The 25,544-nt window shown below is 40.5% G+C and overlaps 1 protein-coding gene across 3 annotated transcripts in view; it reads left to right on the forward strand.

The window, feature by feature from the left end:
* The window catches only part of ECHDC1 (ethylmalonyl-CoA decarboxylase 1), a 50,121-nt gene extending 26,354 nt beyond the window's left edge, over positions 1–23,767 (forward strand). For all 3 annotated transcript variants that reach the window (XM_042453182.1, XM_042453184.1, XM_042453192.1), the window contains 3 exons: positions 6,367–6,419; positions 10,061–10,141; positions 23,349–23,767. In XM_042453182.1, coding sequence (XP_042309116.1) covers positions 6,367–6,419; positions 10,061–10,141; positions 23,349–23,754 — 540 coding nt within the window. In that variant the 3' untranslated portion in view covers positions 23,755–23,767. The remainder of the gene's footprint in view (positions 1–6,366; positions 6,420–10,060; positions 10,142–23,348) is intronic.
* The last annotated feature ends 1,777 nt before the right edge of the window (positions 23,768–25,544 follow it).

Below are 25,544 nucleotides of genomic sequence, written 5' to 3' on the forward strand. Positions count from 1 at the left end.
GTACGTATAATTCTGTATTTAAAAATCCCAAAACCTTAGGCCAATTTGGTAAGAAGGCTACCTTTAGTCTCCCTATATGTTCCAAGAGAAATGTGCTTAAACTGCCAGTGGAAAATGCTAGTGGCCTTTTTGTGTTTCTTCAGGGCATGATACACATAACAACACCAGTCCCTGACAAGAGCATTTGATTCAACTGGAAACACAGGAAACTGTTTAATACTGAATCTATTGGTCCATATACTTCTGTATAGAGCCTAAATACCCTAAAGGTACCAGGTCTTATATGAACTTGGAAGCTAAACAGAGTCAGCCCTGGTTAGTCCTTGGATGGGAAACCATCATCAAATAAGCTTGCAGTTGTTAATTGCCTTCAAATTGTCTTCAACCCATGGCAACCCTGTGTATGAGAGACCTTCAAGTCACTATATCCTCAACCATCTTGCTCAGCTCCTGCACATTCATTGCCGTGGCTTTTCTTATCGAGTCTTTCCATCTGGAATGTGGTCTTCCACTTTTCCTATTGCCCTTGCCTTGCCCCTCGCGCATAACCGATACGTCAAGATAGCGGCGCCCTATACAGATGGGTGCCGCCATCTTGACGTAGCAGACGCTCTACGTCCGCACGTCCCAACCCAAAAGAGATGTCGCGAGTGAGCGCTTTGGCACTTGCGACGTCTCTTCCGGGTTGCCGGAAGGAGCGCGATTTTCACGCTCCTTTTTTGCAGCGCGGAGGAGTCACGCGGTTTGGCTGCTGCGGCTCCTCCACGCTGCAACTGGCAGCGGCCTGAGACCGCCCCTTTTGGGCGGTCTGTAACAGGCCTATATTTCAGAGGAATGAACTGGCAAAATCACCTCTTGAGTATTCCTTGCCTATGAAAATCCTTTGAAATTCATGAGGTTGACATAAGTCAACAGTGACTTAAAGGCACATATACACACTTCTGTACGATGCATGCTGGCACATCATGAATTTGACATCCATCATGTTGGCATATTGATGTCTCAGCAGCTTGTTTTCAAGCTAACTTTAAACAACTTAGTATAGAACTTTTTCAAGAGAGAAGAAAGTTTGTGGCTGTTACATTGAAGCAGAATGAAAATAGATGTCAGAATGCTGCTCACCTGATGCCTTTTTGGCATAGCCTGCAGCAAAAGCATTCCAAAGTTAAAATTAATTTTACCAGTGTGCTGAAAGCAGTAAAAAAATAGTAAAGAAAATATAAGAAATTGCTGTTTAAAATGAAATACTTCTGTTCAGACATATAAAACAACAACAAAGAAGTGATCATAATGACTTTGAATGGAAGACAAAGTGAGCACCGAATAGATCTTTCAGGTTGGGGTTGCCTTAGTTTGCATTGTGTTGGGACAGTGTTTGTTGAAACCTAAGGCTTGGTGATGAATGAGGGCTGTGCTTGTGCACTTCACCTATTGAGCTCTGGTTTACCTTCTCGGTTCTTCTTTTAGTCAGGAGATAAGGATAAATCATGGTTTGCTACTCAACTAGGAGTGAGGGGCAAGTGGTACTTGAAAGAGAAGCTCCTTTTTCATTCTGTAGTGTTTATTCATATAGATCCAACCCATGTTTAGACGTAAAAGAAGGAAGAGTAAAAATAGGAGAAAGGAACATGAACAATATAAGATATGTGGATGACCCCATACTACTAGTGGAAAACATCATAGACTTGGAACAATTACTAAGGAAGGTCAAAGAAGAGCATGCAAAGACAGGCTTAAAGCTGAACATTAAGAAAACAAAAATAATGACCACCTAGAATCTACATAAATTCAACCTCGACAATGGGGAAATCGAAATAGTTAAAGATTTTCTGTATCTTGCATTAAAAATTGATCAGAATGCTCCAAGGTATTGTGTGTTTTGTGCATTTCAGCAGGCCAATAAAGGTATCATATGTGAAGTCGAAGGCTTTCATGGCCGGCATCCATAGTTTTTAGTGGGTTTTTTGGCCATGTTCTATGTGGCCATGTGGCCATGTTCTAGAAGAGTTACTTCCTGACATTTTGCCAGCATCTGTGGCTGGCATCTTCAGAGAATGCTTGTCTGGAAAGGACTTGGGTATATATATTGTGTGACCTGGAAAGGCAGGAGTGATTTGCATGTGTATTCTTCTGTTGCTAATGGCAGGCCTCAAGGTGGGAGGGTCTGCAAAAGAGGATTAGCGGAAAACAACATAGACTTGGAACAATTACTAAGGAAGGTCAAAGAAGAACATGCAAAGACAGGCTCAATGCTGAACATTAAGAAAACAAAAATAATGACCACATAGAATCTACTTAAATTCAACCTAGACAATGAAGAAAAGGTATCATCTTTTTGTGGGTTTTGTTTTATGCTCAGTATGACTATTTCTGAATTTTGCAGTATAGCCAGCATGACTATCCCAAATATATTTCATTAAGTCTTTAGTATTTGAAAACACCCTCTGTTCAAAATGTAGTGTTCTCCTAGCTATTGGGAGATCCTTGGACTGAGGTTCACTTCTCTTTCTGCAGCCTGCTGTTTTGCTCCTGCTGAGCAGAGTTGTATTTGAAGTGTATCTGGAGTGTAGACAGGTAGCTGAGGAAAGTTGGTATTGAGGCATAGATACTGTATATGGCCATCTTTAATCCTAGCCTCTTGGGGTTCCATGGGCAAGAAAACAAACTAGATTTTAAAGATTTCTGGGAGAGGAAGATGTACATATGGTGTTTTGGATCTACCCAGTGGGACACTGCCTGCTCTTTGTACACTAAGAAATTTGTGTGTGTCCAGGACAGGAACCCAGGCAGGCCCTGTATTACTCAATTAACACGGCACTCATTGTTGCTGAAAGCCTGGTTGAAATGAGATATCAGGTGTATGCAGAACTCGTGGATGAATTGTTTTTACCAGCCTACATTGCATTTACATGCATAAACAGATCACAAGCAAGATGTGCATTGTTCATAAGAATGGATTTTCCTGAATGATCTTAGAAGGAGCAACTGAGAAGTAGAAACTGTAGTTCAAAACTATACTTTCCCTGCTAGTGAATTAAAATTTGGTTTGGTATTACAACCTGCAAACATGGCTCTGTCTAAGCAAGACATGTGGTCTGTTGTTCATCTTTTAAAATGAACCTTCATGTAGGGAGGAGATTAGTGTGTGTGTGTATTCTGGAGAGCCACTCATTTACAAGGCATCATTTTATGTGCTTAGCTTATTATTAGTTCAGATTTGTTTGTTTGCTTTTCCATGTTAATTGCCACATAGTTGCTGAAAAACAAAAACAAAATCCAAGCTACTAAGAACACACTTTTAGTAACAGCCACCTTCATATGGAGAGATAGGCTTCTATTAGATCTTTGAATAGAGAGTAAGGCTTGGATTGTTGTTGTTGTGTGCCTTCAGGTCATTTCCGATTTATGGAGATCCTAAAAATGAACCTATCATGGGGCTTTCTTGGCAAGATTTGTTGAGAGGGGATTTGCCTTTGCCTTCCTGAGGCTGAGAGAATGTGACTTGCCCAAGGTCAGCCAATGGGTTTCCATGGTCGAGTGAGGGTTCGAACCTTGGTCTCCAGAATTAGTAGTCCAACACTCAAAGCACTACACCATGCTTGCTCTCAAGGCTTGAATAGATACCAGTTAAGTTATCTGTTTTACTTCCACTTTCAGAAAAAATATGCCTCTGAATACCAGCTTCTGAAAAATATGACTGAAAGACCTGTTGCACTCTTATCTTGTCTTATGTGCTTCTTACAAGCATTTGGTTTGCAGCTGTGGAATACAGGTTGTTGTATTATATAAGCATATGGTCTGATCCAGAAGGGCTCTTCTTTGGTTTAATCTGCTGGTGCATTTAACAGACGTTAATGACATTTAATTTATGTCGAAGTACAGTATCTTCAATTTATGGCTTCTATGACATTTAATTAATATGTGTATAAGGGTCCACACTTCACAGCTTGCATTTCTGGTTGCCAATCTAGAGTTAACATTGGCTGTAAAGAAGCAGAGATGTGCTTGGATCATTAATGTGGCTTTGTATTGAACATTTCCACCATGAATCATTCTTGTTTTTATTTTTATTTTTCCCTTCTCAATAAACACAGACAGCTTTGTGTTCAGTGGCTGTTCAGCTTTCTGTTCTGGTTTCTCTGGTGCTTTCTGCACCGCCATTTGGGACGTCCTCCGGACGTCCCATTTTAAAAAAGGGGCGTCTCTTATAGACGCCCCTGGGCCTAGTACGAACTCCGTCCGTACAAGATGGCGCCGGCCCTTCTACATGGCCGGCGCCATGTTTGCGTATCGGACGCTGAGCATCCGTACGCGTCGCGCCGCTTGTGACGTAGTGAGCGCGCCCCTGGCGCCTCGCTACGTCGCAAACGCGACGGAAAAAGAAGCTCCATTTTGGAGCTTCTTTTTCGGTCCGCGCGGGAGTCGGGCCGTGTGAAGGCTCCGGCTCCCCCGCGGACCTACTGGCGGCGGCGGCAGAGCGCCGCAAAGCGGCGGTCTGTACCCCGCCTTTGTCTGCTCTTTAGGATTTTTAAAAATGGAATAGTGAGAATGCAAGTATGAGAAAACAGCTTTGTTCTCTGAATGTTATCTTTATCTTTGATTCATTCTAATTTATTTTTCATATGAATTTTTAATCCTGCCCTGGGTACATTTTGCTAGAATAAAAAATGCCAGTAAAAACCAATCTTCCTCTTACTCCTCAGTTTCACAGTCTTACCAGGTGTTTCTGACTGGAGTATTGGACCGTCGTTGATTTGGATTCTATCCAAGAATTGAGGAGGAGGAGGAGGAGGAGATGACAATGTCTAGGCAAGCATTAAGATCATAAAGAATAATTCAGAATCTACCTTATCTGCAGGGGGGAAAGAGGGACAAAATATGTTGTAGTTAGTATTTTGTTTTTTTAAGCAACTGAGTAGAACTTTAAATATATGTAAAATGTTGTACCGGAGAAGCGTGTCTATCTTATCTCTTGGGATGTTTATGTATATATGTGTGTGATCAGCAATTGTCTCATGTTTTAAGAAGTGTGTTGGCCCTTAGGTTTTGCACAGATCCCAGGGCTACCATCCTGTGGCCTTGCACTTCCTGATAAAAGCTTTTGGGTTCCCCATAAATCTATTTTTATTTATTTTTATTTAGAATATTTATATTCTGCTCTTCAGCTACAAAGGCTCTCTAAGTGGCTAACAAATTGTTACTTTGTTAAACCTGTCAAATTAGGTTTACAATCTAAATAAGACATGACAGAAAAGGAAAAGGAGATGGCAGTGCAAGTCCAGCAGATATAGTTCTTCTCACTCTCTGAGGCCAGGGCAGTAGCAGTTGGGATAGAGGGAGAGTTCTTCATCTGCATCTCTGGCTCTAGGCATGATGGAACTGTGTTTGTCTCTTAGGCTGTATCCACACTACAGAATTAGTGTATAGTTTGAAACCACTTTAACTGCCCTGACTGAGTCAATGCTATAGAATTCTGGGAATTGTAGTTTGTTGTAGCACCAGAGTAATCTGAAGGAAAGGCTAAATGTCCCATAATTCCATAGCATTGGTTCATGGCAGTTAAAGTGGTGTCAAACTGGATTGTTTTGGCTGTGTGGATGCAGCCTTATTCTCTCGCCGCCAAGACAGTCACAGTTGGGATGGAGGGAGGACCTTTCATCTGCTTCTGGGCCAAGACATGATGGAGCTGTGCCTGCCTCTTCTCCTCTGTGGCCAGGGCAGTGGCAGGCAGGGCATCAGAATGCTTCTGTCACTTCTGATGTTTGTTTATTATATATGTTAACCCTATTGATTTTTGATGGTTTACTTCGAGGTAAGTCTTATAGCTTTTGTAATTTGTTTTTATTTGGGGAAAAATTAGTTATTTGAATAATCTGCGGTAGAGATAGGGCAGTCATGGTCTTCCAGATGTTGCTAGCTGGCAACTCTCAGTAGCCATATCTAGCATAGTCTATGATGATGAAACAGGAGGGGCAGACAAATAACATCTGGAGGGGGCCACACCTTGCTTACTTTATCCACTGGTTGTGGTTTTCCTTCTCTGCACACCTCCTAGTTTTAATTGTTGGATGTGTGTCCTCTGTTTCCTTCAGAGAACTGGCATGGAGTTTATATAAATGAACTTAACAAACAGTTAATAAATAATAATTTTAAAAGTGCTTGCAAATCTCAGTACTGCAGGAGTAACCATGGAGTTTTCACATGGAGTCAAGAGCACATAACTTGGGCAGGTTGTATAAGGAATGTATTCCATGCAGGTTTAATTTAAATCATTGGACTTGGATAGCAAACATTTCTGGTGGATTCTTCCCTTTTGGTATTAGCATATTTCAGGATAATTTAATCTGTTTTTTTTCTTCTTTTCAGGATGGGATGAACATGTGTATGTTCATGCAGAATATCTTAACCAGGCTCATGAGGTATGTTTTGGTTTTGAGCTTGTGTTTCTTTTCTAAAATATGAAGTTGCTCCAATGGATGTAGCACCATGATTTTCAAAAATGGCATCAAATATTTGGTGCTATTTGTCATCCTAAAGCTTTTTGTAAACTGTATAATCTGTTCATACATACAAAAACATCTGGCAGTTAGAGTTCTCAAGTCACAGATTTTTGCAAAGCAACAAAATCCTTTTTAAAAGACAGAATAAATAGTCATCTTTTCAGAGCTGGCAAGAAATATCACTGTAGCCTATTCAAGCATAAAGAAGGAACATATACTGAGGAAAGGAACTTATTTAATCCACATCTCTTTCCACTCACCACGCAAATAGTAATGAATCTGGAAGAAAGAGAATCCTATCTCCTGAATAATTAGAAATTCGTGTTTCTCATATCTTTATGTTTTGTGGGTTATTTCAGACTTTCAATTTGATGTTGACTTTTATTTTTATACAATGCCTGACCTGAGAAGTTGTAGATGAGAGAAATGTTCTGTATACATCTGATATTCAATCCCGTTCCATTTATTGGAGACATTTCTCTAACAGACTGTAGACGTATTACTTGCAAGGCTTAGGTCAAACATAATCACTCTCCAAGGTCACCCAAGAAGATTGAGACAGAGAATGGCAGGCTGTGAGATGAATTGGGAAAAGGTGCTTTAAAAAGTAGCTACTTTTTTATTAAAAAAAACAGTTAAAGAAAGAAAATCTTCAGAGTAAATATTATCTAAAAGCAGCATAATGCACATGAAGAAGTAAAAATTCCTGTATCACATTCTTCATGTCATGATTGAAATTTTCAATAATTTTCCCTGTAACTGGGCAGTCCTAAAATTTAGGGCAACAGAAGTCCTTTCATCATATTTCTGGATTGTTCTGCCCTGATTGGTTTCAGTGTCAGAACTGAAAGAACTATGGGGAAAAGTTAACAGCTGTTCTGATGTGACTAGAAAACATCTAAGGAAAGCGACGTTTGCTGTGATTTTGCAATTGAGAAAATAAAACAGATTTTCTTTTAGAAATATTTAGTGTGAACTAAAGTGTAAACTTCTAGAGCCAGCACAGTATAGTAGTGTAAATGTTGAATTAAGATTCCGGGAGATTGGGGTTTGAATCGCTTCTTGGCCATGGAAACCCAATAGATGACCTTGGACAACTTACACTCTCAGCCTCAGAGGAAGGCAGTGGCAAACCTCCTCGGTATAAATCTTGCCAAGAAAACTTGATAGGTTTGGTTTTAGGATTGCCATGAGTCAGAAACAACTTGAAGGCACAGGAGAACGAGAACGAGAAAAATATAAGTACTAAAATAATGGTGGCCAGAATCTTGCTGGGGAATGTATAGCCTAGAGCAGTGATGGTGAACCTTTTAGAGATTGAGTGCCCAAACTTCCCACACAAAATGTCACCTGGTGCCAAGGGGCAGGACTTCCAGTGGGCAGAATACCAAACAGCTACAGATGTATAACTCTAGGTCCGTGGTGTTTGAATACCAAACAGTACAGATGTATAACTCTAGCCTTTTACTGCTTATGATCTAGACTCTGTAGTTACATTATCCTTTTTAGCTGTCATATTGCACTGCTGGTTTATATTACATTTGTTGTTTGCTGAAACCTTTAGTTTCCTTTCCCACATACTGCTGTCAGGCCAGGCATTGCCCATCCTGTATTTTTACATTAGATTTTTACTAATCTAAATGTAGAACTCTACGTTCCTTGAAATCATCATTATTAGGCCCTGTTATTCATCCTGACAAGATAGTCTTGAATTGTGTTTGTCTTTTAACTACCCAGTTGGGTATCATCTGTAGATCCAAGGAATATATGGTCCTTTGTGGAAATCATTTATAAAGATGTTGAACAAAACCATGCTCTCAACAACCCATTTGTCAACTTAGCAGGTTCGTGATAATACTTTTGATACAACTTATCAGCCAGCCATGACTCCATTTCAGTACAGTATTGTCTCTAGCTGATCAGCTTGCCAACATGGATGTTGTGAGGAATCTGTACATATTTTAATACTGGGGAAAGTCTATGATTTTTCCACGAAAAAATATACAGCTGTCATTCTTAAAATATATATCCCTCCAACTCTATGGATTCAAGCATCCACAGCTTGAAAATATTCAAAAATATATGCCTTTCAAAAAGCAAACCTTGATTTTTGCCATTTTATATAAGGGACACCATTTCACTAGAGTCTAGACCATTGTATTTAAGGGGACTTTATCATCTACAGATTTTGGTATCCATGGGGTGGGGGGGCTGAAACCAATCCCCATGTCTATGTATTGATTCTACAACCAGTTTACAAATCATATAAATGTAGCACATGGGCAGTGTTAGCTGTCCCTGGTAAGAGTAAGGTGTGGGTGGTTATTTGTATCCCAGTAGTTTATTGTGTGTTCCATTTTTTCTTATAAATGAACATATTTTGGATGTATAATTTGCTAAGAAAGACAAGGTCTTGGGGCTCTTTTAAGGAATTGTTTTTCTCCTTGAGAAATCTGGAAAACAAAGCTTATCTCGGTTGTTATACACATCTTGCAGTTCCTGCTCTGTCTTTTTCTTCCAGTCATTTTGAACCCTTGGGAACCCAAATTGGCAAAAAGTGTGGAAGTTATAGCTTGAGACTGTAAAATTAGTACAGCATTTGGTTTTAGGGATGTTAAATATACCCAGACATATTCTCTTTGTGCTTTGATTGAAATTTTATAGATAACTTTTAACTCAGGGATTATGAGGTTACAGCCTATCAGAAATGCTGATTGTGGTGCCCCTGAAGACTGACATAGGCATGGAAAAGATTGCCGCTTTGCGGTGATCTGGGACCAAAATTAGGGTTTGGGAGAAGAGAGCAACTGCACACTCCTGAACTCTAGCGCACAGCAGCGGTACCATCATGGTGGCCTCCCATCGACACAGGGGCCGTCATGATGACACAAGCGTGACACAGCGTCAGCATGTCACAGCATCGTGCTTACATCACTGATGTGCCACAACGCACCAATGGCACACTCATGGCCTCTGCTACGTGCGCCAAAAACAACCTGCTTTTAGCAGGTTCTTTTTGGTGCAGAGGGACACCGCACGGTTTGGCTGCCGTGGCATCCCTCGGCAAAATGGGGCACCTCCAGCCCTTTTAGGGCGGTCTGTCTAGCCCCATAATAATGGGACTTTCTCACAATCTATGAAAATGGAACTTTGTGATTGGGTGAAAGGAGGCAATTTCTCCATGGTTGTAGTGAACTCTGACCTTATCATCTTCCTCTTCAAAAATGTTTTCTGTGTTACAATTATATCTTTGGACATAACTAGGCTGAATAATTCTCAGTTTAAGGGGGAAGTATTAAAAACAAGAGGGCAAGTGCCAGACCTACATAAGGCTGAAAAATATTTCAGTCTCTTGGGTGCCAGGATTAAATTTCCTCCTCACATCCCTCCCCCTCAACCCAGCATTTTAAAAAGCTTCTCCACAATGTATGTGCACTGAATAGTGTAGTATTTATTTTCCCAAAGCTAATATTGATCCTGATTTGCATATTATTTAACACTTTTTACTGCCTCTGTAATTTTAAAATGTGTTTTTTCCCCTGACTTCTTCCTTGGAATAGGCTGCCTTTAATTACAGTTGCGTTGATTCAAGGAAAAGCTCTTGGAGGAGGAGCAGAACTAACCACTGCATGTGACTTCAGGTAAAAATTAAAATTAATGCTGAATAATTTAGGCCTGTGTAGGCCTTATTTTCACTTGGGATTTCACCCTGAGGAAGAATGGCAGTGGGTCTCTTTAGAGTACATTCTAGTATTTCTCCCTTGCTTTTAAATGTCAGTTGTTGGCTATAATATATTTTAGACTTTTGTTTTATTTCATTTTCATCATATGTAATTGGTAGCCTTTTTTTGTAGAAAAGCAATTAGTTTTTTAAATAAATTATACTGAAATAGTTATATTTGGTCTGCAAATTTGAGGGTCATAAAATATTCTTTCAATGTACAGTATAATGGTTTTATATGAATTTGGGGTTCTAAATCCAAAATGGCCTCATATATGCTCCATCACATTATTTTCACAACTTGCTTTGACATTTTACATTGCAATGTGTGACTGAATGAAATGATCCTGCAAAGAATAAGAAACAGGTTAAAGTCTTGTAATAGATTTTCAAAACACTGTAATTTGATGATATGAAAAACAAATAATCTGTTCAAAAGCACTAAAAAGAATCAGCACCACACTTAATCAAATCTGAGTAGCAACTGAATTGATAAACATCAAATTTGTGAAAGAACTGTGTATGGTATGACATTTTTAATGAGTTTTTTTTTAAATTCAGCATCCAAAAATACATTAAAAACAGCTACAATATTGAAAAAAAAGTTCAATTGCAGGCCTGTGTTCTAAATGAATAATAAATTATGACTAAAGAAACTAGGAAATTCTGTGTGTTTGAAATCTGCATTGATCTGATCTTGATCTGTAATCTGTGCCCCTTGAGCTACTTTCTCTCATTTTGCAAAAGTATGAGAACAGACTTCCTAATTTTTAAAAGATAATTTGCTTTATATCCATTTAATTATAAATCTGCATTTGAGAGAGAGAGAGGGAGAGAGAGAGATGAGTCATTGTGGACAATATTATGCATTGGGAGCATAAGAAGCCAGACTTTTTAACAAGCAGAGCACCTGATCAGTTCCCCCTTACTCAGTAGACTTTCAATAATATTTCAGACATCCCATAGGTACACAGATTGGAAACTGTCATTAGATTTATGCCAAACTCACAGGGTGATACCTAGTTTTGGTGATCAGGGTGTCCCCTAAAAGGCCTTGGCTTCTCTCAGTTACTGGCCAAGTGTCCTCACTTCTAAATCTTTCCCCAGCTACCTCCTGCTGCCACCTACTGTTTATAGACAGCAGTAAGATTCTGCATGCTGGCCTATGTACTTCACCGTCAATATGTGGGGCGACATGCACTAACCTTAGAATCCATTCAGACCAGAACATGTGTAATTAAAATAGTAGACTCATATTTCCTTTTTTGTGGAACACAGTGTCTAGAACAAGTAGTCATTTGACAGCAAACAAAACAAAAAACGATTCTCTCCAGTAATCTAACTTGTTTTCCTAGCTATCACCAGGCTTATTACTTTACTTTGTTACATACTTAATGGCTTTCCTCTCTGCCACAAATGGAAGCCCATGGTTCTTACGTCATTCTGTGTTTGTACTACCACTCCACATTTTTCTCTCATCAGCCGTTCCTCCCTCATTGTTCGGTTACACTGAGTAACTAAAGTCCTCCTTTCCCTTAGCTCCATTACTCTCCTTCCCAAATTTATAGTTAAAAATGGGGGTTATTCCCTATGAACACCTGTCATCTGTTGATTACCATGGGGAATCCTTGTTCCTTGCAAGTGAATTTCAGATTGAGCCTTTTTTCTCTCCAGATAGGATTTATTCCGAAGCAGATAGATCGCCTAACCTATTCTGACCTTGGCTTGTGTCTGGGATTTGATCCCCAGGATTCTTTTCTTATTGATATTTGCTTTTCAGGCTGATAATTTCTTCACTTCTCCTGTAGTTGAATATTAGCATCAGCATCAGGCTTGGTCTGTGAATCTCCTTTTGTGTCAGTAACATGAGAGTGCAAAAGCTACTTTCTCGGACATTCAGAGCTACTTACCTTACATGCTTCAGCAGGTAATATCTGCCCAAAACAGCCCTGCAAAAGGAGTCTCAAATGTAGTATTTTTAAAAAAAGGAAAAAAAAGAACAGAACTCAAAACCCAGCATGCCATTTTAATCTGTGCTGCTAAAAGTCAGTCAGAAATTTTGACAAATCTTCCTTAAGGTACTCAAGCTTTCTCAGAGTTTTACAGGTATGGTAGAGCCACAGAGAATATCTCATGAAATACTTTGCTATATGATGCTAGTACATGAAAATTGTTAAAACACCTGATTTAAATAAATAAATTTGAAGGTGATGATAATGACAGTGCAAACTTTTGCCCCAACTCAGAATCAGTAACCCATACTGAATGAATCAGAACTTGGAAAGTCAGTACTTATGTATGTTTCATTTATTTAATGGGTCTGCTCTAGTTGGAACAATTGGATTTAGGCTGTAGAGTGCATAGGACGATATGATTGGCTGACTTTAGAGGCAAACTACATGGGCAATCGTCTTCCAAATGGACCTTCAACTTTGTTGATATTGCATGGTATTCCAAAGACTGAATGTGTTATATTGCTGCCTGCAATATCACATGGATATATGTTTAGAGAGCCGGCATAGCATGGTAGTTTGAGTGTTGGATGACTGGAGATGAGAGATCAGTTCTCAGCTTGGGTATGAAACCCCCTGGGTGACCTTGGGCAAGTCACATGCTCTCAGCATCTGAACAAACCTTGACAAGAAAACCCCATGATAGGTTCGCCATAAGTTGGAAATGACTTGAAGGCATACAGTAACAAAGTATCATAATGTATCACCTCTGCTGATATTCAGGCTTGTTACCAATCTCATTGTCTTTTTGTTTGCTGGTATTTTGATAATATAAATGAAATGTTTATACAAGCCTTTTCTGTCCATTTCAGTAATAATAATAATAATAATAATAATAATAATTATTATTATTATTATTATTATTATTTGTATCCCGCGTCTCCCTGTATTGGATTGTGGTGGGTAACAGCAAACAAGAACAATAAAATCAAACATAAATATCAATAGATAAAAGCAGAACAGGACATATTAGATCCTAGTTCCCCCAGATTCCCTCCAACCCAAAAATACCATTAAAAACAATTCCCAATGAAGTGGTTAATAAAATAAATTGAGATCAAAGTCCAGTGGGTACAGCTAAACAAATGGAGAGTGAAAATTCTGAGGAGATCAGTTTGGGAAGGCCTGCCGGAAGAGATCCGTTTTAAGATGTTAGATGGCGGATCTCATCCAAATTTTTGGAACGGCAACAGAGAACATCCTCTGGGAAGTCGTCTTCAGTCTAGTTCTCTCTAACTGCAGTAGGTTCTTCCCAGAGGACCTGAGAGTCCGGGAAGGATTGTATGGGAGGAGGCGTTCCCCCAGGGCTTTCTAGGTAATGACCAACACCTTATACTGTGCCCGGAAGCTAATGGGAAGCCAGTGTAGGGATTTTAAGATAGGTGTAATAGAATCAAATTTGGAACTCCCTGTCACCAATCTGGCTGCCATATTTTGGACCAATTGCAGCTTCTGAACATGGCATGAGAGTTGCCCCATGTAGAGCGCATTGTAGAAATTGAGACAAGAGGTTAGCTGGGATGACAGCTGATGTGACAAGTCCAGGAGCACCCCCTAACTACAGACACAGTCCTTTAGGGGAAATGTGACCCCGTCCAGAACTGGAGAGCTTATCACCATACCCGGATTGGGATTGTCTATAGCAAGTACCTCTGTTTTATTTGGATTCAATTTAAGTCTATTTTCCCTCATCCAATCCATTACTGATTTCAGGCAGTCATTCAGAGGGGAGATGCCATCCTTGGTTACTGAAGCAGTCCGAGACATGGAGAAACAAATTTCGGTGTCATCAGCGTACTGATAATACCCCGCCCCATGTCTCCGGATGACCTCACCCACCAGCTTCATGGAAATGTTGAATAGCATTGGCGACAGTATCATGCCCTGAGGGACGCCCGATTTGAGCTCCCTTTTGGCTGAACAACAGTCGCCAAGCGACACCATCTGGAACCTGCCCGAGATGTTTTTTCTTTATGTTGATAATTCTCTTAGGATACTATTCCCCTATCTGCACACCCTCTTTTATGTGAGCAGTGCCTGCTTGGATACTTCCAGCAACCAAAGCTCAGAATACAAAGATGTAAATGTCAGGTCTTTGCTTTTTAAAATCTGTGTAATTAGATAGCTGCAGACATAATATAATTTTGGCATAGAGCCCCAATTTGGCTATTTGGCACTGAACAAGATGAAATCAGAATAGCCTAGTGCAGAAACGGTTCTTCAGTTTCATAAGAAACATTGTAAAATAGTGTATGTTAGTTACACAGTTTGGTTATTACTGTATAATTACAGTCACAGAACATAGTATCATTAGAAGCATGCCTGAGGGTGGGAAACTTTGGTTTGATATCCCATATTTAATTCTTCTAGCTGAAGATTTGGCTTCAGCTTCAATTGGGATAAAACCCCACCCAGCACTACTAGCAGTAACACTGCAGTGGCAAGAATAGGACTGTAGAATATGTATGAAAAATGTGTGTGTGGGTGTGTTTTTTAGTAGAATAATTGCCTCTTTAAGAATACTGTATAAGTTAAGCTGTGTTGGATAAAACCAAAGGCAGACCTAACATTTTGCTCACAGAGTGGCTAACCAGATGCCTATGAGGATCTGTTGTGGTCCCTGGCAAATGCTATATAAAGAAGTATTATTTTGACACAGGTGTTAACACATAACGATAGCTTCAGTGTCTCCTCCTCAATATTCTGGTAATTTAAAAATAAAGAGAGCATGTTATGGGGGCAGACTCAGACCACAAAGCTTGAAACAGAGTTAGCATTAACAGAGCTGACTTCATTCTTTCATAGAATCCTGGAAATTTAAAGAGGGGGATTTTTAGGCTATTTAGTCTAACTCATTGAGAACTAACTGAGAGCTGGAGTTTTACTAACATGATTGCCCAAGACCATAACCCCTTTAGGAAGCTGATTCCAATATATTTATGTGTACATGCAACTCCATATGTATCCATGCCAACCGTGGTAGTGCTTCTCAACATAACAGTGGTATAATAGCAACAGCAATTACTTTTTATACCGCTTATCAGTGCACTTAAGCACTTCCTAAGTGGTTTACAATGTGTAAGCCAATTGCACCTAACAAGCTGGGTAGTCATTTTAACAACCTTGGAAGAATGCAAACTTGAGTAGAGCTTGAGCCCTTGGCTTGTGTTGAACTCACAACCTTGCAGTTTGTGAGTGAGTAACTGCAGCACAGGCATTTAATCCCTGTGCCACCAGGGCTCCTAAGACCATACCCATAACCATAGAGTTGGAAGAGACCACAAGGGCCATCCAGTCCATCCCCCTGCCATGCAGGAACTCTCAATCAAAGCACCCCAACAGATGGCCATCCAGCCTCTGTTTAAAGACCTCCAAAGAAAGAGATTCCACCACACTCTGAACAGCCCTTACTGTCAGGAAGTTCCTCCTAATGTTGAGGTGGAATCTCTTTTCCTGTTGCTTGCATACATTGTCTTCTAGTCTCTGGAGCAGCAGAAAACAAGCTTGCTCCATCCTCATTGTGACACCCCTTCAAATACTTAAACAGAGTTATCATATCATCTCTTAACCATCTCCAGGCTAAACATACCCAGCTCCCTAAGTCTTTCCTCATAAGACATGGGAGTTTATCACACAGGAGGAATTTCTCTTAATTTCAAATGAACAGAAAGTGGGGGCAGAACGCATTCACATGAATTCGCTAGTTCAGTGAATTTATGTGAATTCAAATTGCATTCAAACTGACTTCCCATTGCTTGAAAATAGCTTGCCATTGCCTGAAATTGTGTTTGGTAGTCTATCACGCAATAACGTTGAGCCCCATGATTGAGTTCAGATTTGCCATTGGATTATACTTCCAATCCAATTTCCCTTGTCTGATAAACTCCATGGTTTCCAGACCCTCCACCATTTTGGTGACCCTCCTCTGGACACACTCCAACTTGTCAATATCCTTTTTGAATTGTGGTGCCCAGAACTGGACACAGTATTCCAAATGAGGGCTGACCAAAGCAGAATAGAGTGGCACTATTACTTCCCTTGATCTAGACATTATACTTCTATGGATGCAGCCAAAATCACATAGGCCTTCTTAGCTGCCCAAACACACTGTTGACTCATGTTCAACTTGTGGTCTACTAAGACTGCTAGATCCCTTTCACATGTAGTCTTGTTAAGCCTGGTGTACCCCATCTTGTATCTATGCATTTCATTTTTTTCTACCTATGTGCAGTACCTTACATTTCCCACTGTTGAAATTTATTTTGTTAATTTTGGCCCAGCTTTCTAATCTATTAAGGTCATTTTGAATTTTGATCCTGTCCTCTGGGGTATTAGCTACTCGTCCCAATTTGGTGTTATCTACACATTTGATAAGCATGCCTTCTATTATTTCATCCAAGTCATTGATAAAGATGTTAAATAGCACTGGGCCCTGGACATAGCCATGTGTCCGCTCCAGGATGAAGAGGAGCCATTGTTGAACACCCTTTGAGTTCAAGTACAGTTCTATCTCAGCTTGCTCAACAAGGGCTCTGAACATTGTTCAGCAAGCCTGGCTAGAACAACAACTGGAGTGAGTTCTCCAGCAGTGAAAGGTAGCCAATATAAATTCCATGTAATGGAGGCGAAGTGCAGCAAGACCTGGGACATCTTTTAAAGGAGCTTGAGTTTAACAAAGCATTCAGCAAAGAAGGTGCCTTTGAATTGGAGGGGGTTTCTGTCAAAAGAAGAGCCATGGCCTAGGTCTTTAGATAGAATTCCACATGTGCCCTTTCTGCTGAGACTTCACCAAAAAGTGAAGAGTTTGTGGACAGCTGATGTGATATTGAGTTGTCTAGGATATGTCATATCCAAGACTGTCATGCCCAGCTTTGAGGATGACTTGGAGGACTCAGAGGATGAGCCAGAGCCTCTGGGACCTGAGTCTGCAGTTGGGGAGTCTGAGGCTGGCCCTAGTTCTGCTGTAGCAGTCTGTGGTCTCTCCAGAGGTTCAGCAGCCAAGTCTGCCTGTGGACATAGAGGAGGATCAAGGGACTGTGCCTACCTTCAGGGAGCGTTGAGCTGAAAAAGAAGGCCTTCGCAGGTCACAGAGGCTTTATCAGAAACAAGTTGGCAATCACACACACCTGAATGCCTGCTGTCTGCCTATTTAGGCAGATGGAGCATGTGTGTCTGGTTAGAATCATAGAGACTGCTAGGGCCATCCAGTCCAACCCCCTGCCATGCACGAAATCTAAATCAAAGCATCCCCGACAGATGGCCATCCAGCCTCTGTTTGAAGACCTCTAAGGAAGGAGACTCCACCATACTCCGAGGGAGTTTGTTCCACTGTTGAACAGCCCTTACTGTCAGGAAGTTCCTCCTAATGTTGAGGTGGAATCTCTTTTCCTGCAGTTAGCATCCATTGTTCTGTGTTCTAGTCTCTGGAGCAGCAGAAAACAAGCTTGCTCCCTTCTCAGCATGACATCCCTTAAAATATTTAAACAGGGCTATCATGTCACCTCTTAACCTTCTCTTCTCCAGGCTAAACATCCCCAGCTCCCTAAGTCATTCCTCATAGGGCATGGTTTCCAGACCCTTCACCATTTTAGTCGCCCTCCTTTGCACACGCTCCAGTTTCTCAATGTCCTTTTTGAATTGTGGTGCCCAGAACTGGACACAATATTCCAGGTGAGGCCTGACCAGAGCAGAATAGAATGGGACTATTACTTCCCTTGATCTAGACACTATACTTCTATTGATGCAGCCTACAATCACGTTGGCCTTGTCAGCTGCCACATCGCACTGTTGACTCATGTTCAACTTGTGGTCTACTTGGACTCCTAGATCCCTTTCACACATAGTTTCATTCAGCTAGGTGTCCCTCATCCTATATCTGTGCATTTCATTTTTTCGCCCTAAGAGCAGTACCTTACATTTCTCCATGTTGAATTTCATTTTGTTAGCTTTGGCCCAGTTTTCTAATCTGTTCAGGTCAATTTGAATCTTGATCCTGTCCTCTGGTGTATTTGCTACTCCCCCTAATTTGATGTCATCTGCAAATTTGATAAGTATGCCCCCAATTTTGTCATCCAGGTCATTGATAAAGATGTTGAATAGCACTGGGCCCAGGACAGAACCCTGTGGGACCCCACTGGTCCCTTCTCTCCAGGATGAAAAGAGCCATTGTTGAGCACCCTTTGGGTTCAGCCAGTCAACCAGCTACTAATCATTGTAACAGTTACCTTGTCTAGCCCACATTCTACAAGCTTGCTTGCAAGAATGTCATGGGGAACTTTGTCAAAGGCCTTATTAAGATATATTACATCCACAGTATTCCCTTCATCTAACAAGCTGGTAATTTTATTAAAAATAGAGATCAGGTTTGCTTGCAGGAAAGACTGTGCCTCTGGCTTCCATGGCTTTTTGGAACAAACCCTTGCTTCAAGACTACTGACCTATCTTGATTATCTGGAACCCTTGACCTTGGACTGTTTTATCAACCTGCCTATCTGATAACTTGAATCTTGGACCATTTGACAACTCTTTTGGTAATCCCTCTTCTGATACTGCCTTTAAACGCAAAGACTGTATTGTTTGCATTGACTCTGCTAGCCGAGAATTTGTTTGTTTGGGAACTAGGCTGGCTTTATCAACCATTTGGCTGCTTTCCTGGACAAAGACTTCATTGGGTTTGAAAATGTGGACAACCTGTATTGCTACATAGAACTAGAAACTAATTCTTATTTCTGTATCTGAAATACACAACTGTAGGTGTACAGAATACACTCAGCTGTGTATGAAAGAAAAAGGAAGAGGATGAGAGATTGCTAAAGCGAGTGGGTGGATTTTAAGACATACAACATAAGCATATGGTTTCATAACACTGTCCTCCCTTCTCTCTCCACTCACCCACATTCTCTCTGCTTGCCCATTAATAAAGCAACATCACTGTGATAGATTCTTCTATTTCTTAGTTCTCTTATGAGAGACAAACATGCAATCTTTCAAAACATTAACATTCCAGACCATTTTAATCTTAACCTTATAACAACAAAGAGCACACAGGTTTTGTCTTGTAGTGATAATTATCTTTTTATTTCTTCTTCAGTCCAGAGCAGAATTTAGATAAACAAGATGGTTTTTATTTGAAATAAAGTTGCCTCCGTTCACAGCGGTCCTTTCTGGGCCTAAATTTCATAGAGAGTATTTGCATATTCATGAGTTCCTGAGAAATGCAAGCTGACAAAATACAGTACTGCTGTGAACTTGGCACAGTGTGGTTGTGTGAGCCACTGATGCCTCAGAAGCCACAGGCTACAAAACAGAGTGGTTATACCAATGTATGTAGATTGATGGGTGGCGTTTTGTTTTTCTTCTTTTTAGACTGCCAGTGGTCAGTTCCTTTGCCTTACCTTGAATCAATAAAGATCAGTGTTGCTCAATAGAGATGAGTGTGTCATTTGGAATATATGCATTTTAAGCACATTTTTACCAAGCTTTAAAATATGCTGACCCCATGCCCCACCTTCAGTTCTAAAATAACTAACCTTCGAAATCACATCTTTTAGTCAGATAATTTTACACATCTTTAAATAGTCAGTATCAAGGTAGGAATGATCTTCTTTGTATAACCAACCCTCCTGTGCAACCTGTGGACTGAACTGCACCCATGAGACTCTCCTGCTGGACAAAGGTGAGGGAGGCAGTTTTTATTATTGCTACACTTAAAAGCTGCTTTGTAAAGTCAGGGAATCATGTGGGAAATGGTGCAGAAGGCTGCAGAGAGGATGTTTCTGTTTCTGGAAGGGCATGTCTGAATGCAACTTATGTGTACCATAGCTGCATGCAGGTCAAGTTCTAAAATGCTGCAAACAATGCAAGGGAAACTGCAGATTCTCCAGTAGACCATCAGCAGCCAGCAATTATGCTTTGAATTTTTGTTTGATAGCCAGAATTTTTCTGTTTGTTAAATAAGTATCCATCAATCAAGAGCAGTAATCCAGAAAAATCACTGTATATCTAAAACCAGCAGATACTGTACTTCAGTGCTGAAAAATCAGTTTGTGGAAGGCGGGTGATACAGCCTGAGGTTTATTTTTTTAAAAAAATCTTCGTTTTTCCAAGATATTATAAATACAACCTAAAGGAGAGTCCCTGCCTGGTGTCTTGCCTGTTCAGCAGGACATCCGTGCGAGAACATCCTGCCTGAGAAAGACTAGCCAAGTTCATTACTGGAGGCTTTGGCAACGCCAAAAGGTTTAACTGTTGCACACATTTTTAATGCCTCAGAAGTCTCTAATAATTTATTGATAATATTTTGTAGGAGCTGTAGCTCACTGATTTAGGTTTTGTTGTTTTAAGATGTCCCGACTTTTTTTGTTTTGTGGAATTGTGTCTGGTCAATAAATAAGCAAGAGACCTGCACCAAGAATGTTATTTTGGGAGACTTACTGTACCCACCACGCCACACCCATGACAGAATCTGCTAATTTCCATGTTGTCCCTTGTTTCCACAACGATCCCAGCCTCAACCATATACTTTCTGCATCCTTCATAGCCACCCCTCCACAATTTCCCATAAAAATACTTGTCTACCACCACTTCTCTCTTTGCATTCCATCTGTCTTTGTCACTTGTTCATAACCCTGCATTTCTTTCCTCCTCCATGCTGCTTTTTCTCTATCCTCCATGAAGCACACACTCTTTTTGGCAAGGTTTTATTACTAAACACAATACAAGATAACGTACATTGAGATGTTGGGAAGAGATGTGAACCATGCAGACCCAGTAGCTTCTGTCAAACCACTTACTGTGGCATGCCTATTCAAGTCATTGGCCTTTGCCCAAAAAAGAGAGATATAATTACCAACTTTGATACTCTTGTCCTGCAGTACTGCATTAAATATAGGAATGTGCAGAGAACTCTTACTTCCCACTTTCTTAAACACAGTAAAAAATTAAGAGTATTCTTGTGAAATGCAAGAAAAGGCAAGGTCCTCCTTGTACTGGCAATTCACCATTCCCTGCCATTTTGCTGGAATATTAAGCAAAATTCCTATACAACTCTGCTGTTGGCCAATCCATGTTCTGTCATTGTTTCTTGTCCAAATACTGCAGGCTTTCTGGTTTGTTCTCTAAAATGCCATCATTCTCCTGATCTTGTCTAAATTACAAGACTGTCTTTGACTTTCTCTTTTCACACAAAGCACATGAAAAATTGCCTTTCTTTCCAGTGCCTTAATCACTGTCTGGTCTGCTTTCAAGTTTACTTGGGCCAAAAATAAAATAAAATAACCTTCAGTTCTTTGTGTTACACCATGTATTTTACTTTACTTATTTTCCTGCACTGTATTTTTATTTTATAAACTCCTCTGGATTTTTTCTTCAGTGCTCCAAATATTTCTCCTACTATTAAAACTTCTCCATTATCAGTTGCAAAGTATCTTTAGAACTCCCTCCCTCTACAAATAAGTCTTTAAATTCTGCCTCTGCTCATCACAGAAACAGTGTAGTCTTTGTTACAGAAAGCTCTTGAAATGCTGGGCAGTAGGCAGAATATTGATGTAGTCATGCTTGGAGCAGACACATTGAAATTGATGTTCTCTGCCTTAATCTAATGGTTGTAAGAGATAAAGGTAATCAGAGAAACAAAAGAAGAAATGGTTAGCATCCTGTTCAGTAGTTACATGACTGAGATTCATGTTTACAGTTGCTAATGCCTGAATTGCCTGTACATGACCACCAAAACCTACCTACTGAGGTTTCTGGAGGGTTGCAGATTGGGACTCTGGAAACTGACATCTGCAGCACTGTTCTGGTCACATTGAGAGAAGCAATTGTGGCAGTACCCCGAGGGGTCTCTCCAGCTCCCTTTTCTCAAAGCTTCCCCCCCTCCCCGCTGCCCACTAGGAAAGCACTGCAATTGTTGGCCTGAATTCGGTTCCTAGTCCCGTCTAAAGAAGCCCCATTGAATCAATAGGATTAACCTATGTGTTGGCTCACGTCAGCAATTAATTGAATGGGTCTACTGTAAGTGGGGCTAACCAGCAGGATTTCAGCTGCCCTTTCCAGCCCCGATCTGTAGTGCCTATCCTTTTGGTAGGGGGAGCTGCTAGGCTGAAAATAGGTTGTTGTTGGATGGCATCATCAGGCATTAATCCTATTAGCTAGTCTTAACTACAGCAGCTCTGCTCATAGTGGTAGAACTGGTGTCATTGGCTGCCATTCTTTGATGAGTTGCAGGAAAGGGGGGAAAAACAATTGTAGTTAATGGCCACAAATATGGAGCTTGCCCCTGACACTTTAGTAAAAAGAAATTATTAATCCCACATCAGACAGTTTGAGGTGTACTGAGTTAAAGTACCTCCATTTACTGACTGGTTCATTAACCCTTACCTAAATCCCACTGATTCGGGAAGTCTACTTTAGTTGTGGACTATCTCTAGGATAAAGGCTATAATATCATTTCTTAACAGCTTTGGTGTTAGCATAGGACCACAGTAATTGGCAACCATCATGACCATTAGCCTATTCTCCATGATATATAACAACTGCTAAACCAACTCCTGAAAAACACATGAATGAGGCTGTTCTGAAGAAGAGGAACAGGGTGCTAATAACTGGTTTTTTGGCTTGATTAGGCCTGACCAAGTGACTACCAGAGAATTGTAGACTCTCCCTTTGCATCCAGGTGGAATGCTCTCCTTTTGTTTAATGGAGTTATAGCTAGGTGTGTTCATATGCTGAAATCTGTGTTTGCATCAAGTGTGTGTGTGTGTGTGTGTAGCTTTATCTGGAAAAAACTAAGCTGATGCTGTTGAAGATTCCCTCCCACTGAGATGGTCACATGTCTGAACTGCAGTACCGTTATATCTAAAGATGAATATTTGAATATTTTTTTATTAAGGCATTTGGGATTTTTAAAAGACTATCTATTTGTTTGTTCTGGATAACACAACTGAAAATCACTTCCTGAGTGCCTGTTTAGCTCACCTGACATTAGTAAAATGCTTAGTCTGCAAGTCTTGCTGTCCAGAATTGTGCTTTGCATAGAAATGAAGCAGAGGACTGAGAAGGCCTGACTGCTAAGCTTTAGTATAAATTAACAACAGAATACTTATTTCTCACTGACAGGTTAATGACCTTGGAGAGTAAAGTGAGATTTGTCCACAAGCAAATGGGCTTAGTGCCAGGCTGGGGGGGAGCTGCCAGGCTTGTAAGAATCCTTGGCAGCAGCCTTGCCCTCCAGTTGCTAAGTGGGGCCGAGAAAGTGGATCCAGAGAGGGCCCTTCGTCTTGGCCTGGTAGAAGCTGTACTGCCCTCATCAGAGGAACCTGGATCTTTACAAGAAGCACGCATCTGGCTCCATCCGTACACCAAGGGCCCGGCTGAAGTAATTCAGGCTATGAAGAAAATCATTTCAGCAGGAAGGGAGCTACAGTTAGAAGGTGCCTTGAGGACAGAAAAAGAGATCTTTGGAACTGTTTGGGGTGGTCCTGCCAACTTGCATGCCTTGGCTCAGAGAACAAAACATAAATGAATAATGCATAAAAGAAATGGTTCTGATATATATTTTTGCAAACAGCTACTGCCAAACAGATTTGTAGGAAACCATTACAAAATTTTATTAGCTCAGTAGGCTCCAGGACATTTGATTGTAGCCGCTATATCTGCATTCAATTATATAGTATCTGTCGGTATCACAACTAGGCATCTACCATGTCCCTGTTTATTAAAAAAAGAACCACACACACACAGCATAACATTCTTTTTACTTGGAGCTCTGGCTTTCATTGACCATCTTATTTTTATTTCACCTCTTGTAGTGATGAACCATCACGTATGGGAATATATTTTTCTGCAGAATATTCCCTGGTGGTATTAGATTCATTTGCTTCACAATATATGGATGTATCTTTTGAAACGTAACCTAATAAGTGTAAGAAGCTACTCTTTCAGATGCATTTTGTTGGTGATGTTTCTTGGCTCCAAGCTCTCGGAGATAATATGATCAAGTCTTGATAAGTAAAGGCAGAAACTTTAATTTTGTACACATGTTATGTATATAATTAGCACACTGAGAACTGACCTAGAAGCACAAAACATAGTTCTGGAAGGCCAAGCCTATATATGTTCAGAACAACTGCATGGACACTTGTTCTCACAGCAGGAAATCACCTCCTTCATAGTCAGCCCTCTATATCCACTGATTTTTTATCCATGGATTCAAGCTTTCACAGCCTGAAAATATTCAAAAACAATATAAATTCCAAAAGCAAACTTTGTTTTTGCTATTTTATATAAGGGATAACATTTCACTATGCCTTTGTATTTTATGGAACTTAAGCATCCATGAATTTTGGTAGCCATTGAAGATGCTGGAACCAAGCCTCAGCAGATACCAAGGCCTACTGTATCGACGACCGCTTGATTTTGTTGGATGTGCTTAATTTTGCAAACTGAGTCCTATTTGAAAGTGCTCTTTTAAAGGGGGTACTCTGGTTGATGTTTTACGAGCACTGCTGAATGTTGAAAAGAAGGCTGTCAAGGTATAAACATAACTATGTTAAACATATGTATGTTTCCTCTTGGCCCTACAGATATATAAAACAGTATGACATCTGGAAATACAGGAAAGATAATAGGTATCAAAGTTAATGTGTCAGGATAATTCATTCCTTTAAGATTAAAGGTTATCACTTAGTTGAATATACAGTGGGACTTTGGTATCTGTGGGCTTGCCATCCGCAGATTTGAGTGTCCAGCGATGGCAAATCTGCATTGTCCCCAATGGCAGCGTGGCCACATACCCCTGCCACCATTGGGGAAAATTGGACCCTCTCTCCTCCTCAGGGCTTCAGTCTCGGAGCTTCCCAGGCCCAGCACCTGGAACAGAGCCTCTAGGCTCTGTGACCCAACCCCTGGTTCCCTCCAGCCAACGAGGCTTTGATCCCAAAGCCAAGCAGGAGCCCCATCAGCTGGAGGGAACTGGAACTTGGGTCGTGGAGCCTGGAGGCTCGGTCCTGGGTGTTGACTTATGAATTGATTTTAAATAATATGAATGGGCTAAATTATTTAAATTTTGGGAGAGTCTACAACTCCTTTTTATGAAAAAAATAAATGTGGATTAATTAGCTCTCAAAGATAACCATTTTGCTCAATTCTGCAACAGAGGCATTTAAGCTCCTGCCACAACCTCACTGCAGGTTAGGTGCAACCTGTAGACAGTCTGGTATATGGCAGTATAATTGCTACTTCTCTGATGAAGATCCCAATCTTGAGAAATGATGAGGCAAGAGTAGCTTTCCAAAATCAACATTTTCCTTAAGT

The sequence above is a fragment of the Sceloporus undulatus genome, chromosome 1, assembly GCF_019175285.1.
Source record: "Sceloporus undulatus isolate JIND9_A2432 ecotype Alabama chromosome 1, SceUnd_v1.1, whole genome shotgun sequence".
Classification (NCBI taxonomy): Eukaryota; Metazoa; Chordata; class Lepidosauria; order Squamata; family Phrynosomatidae; genus Sceloporus; species Sceloporus undulatus.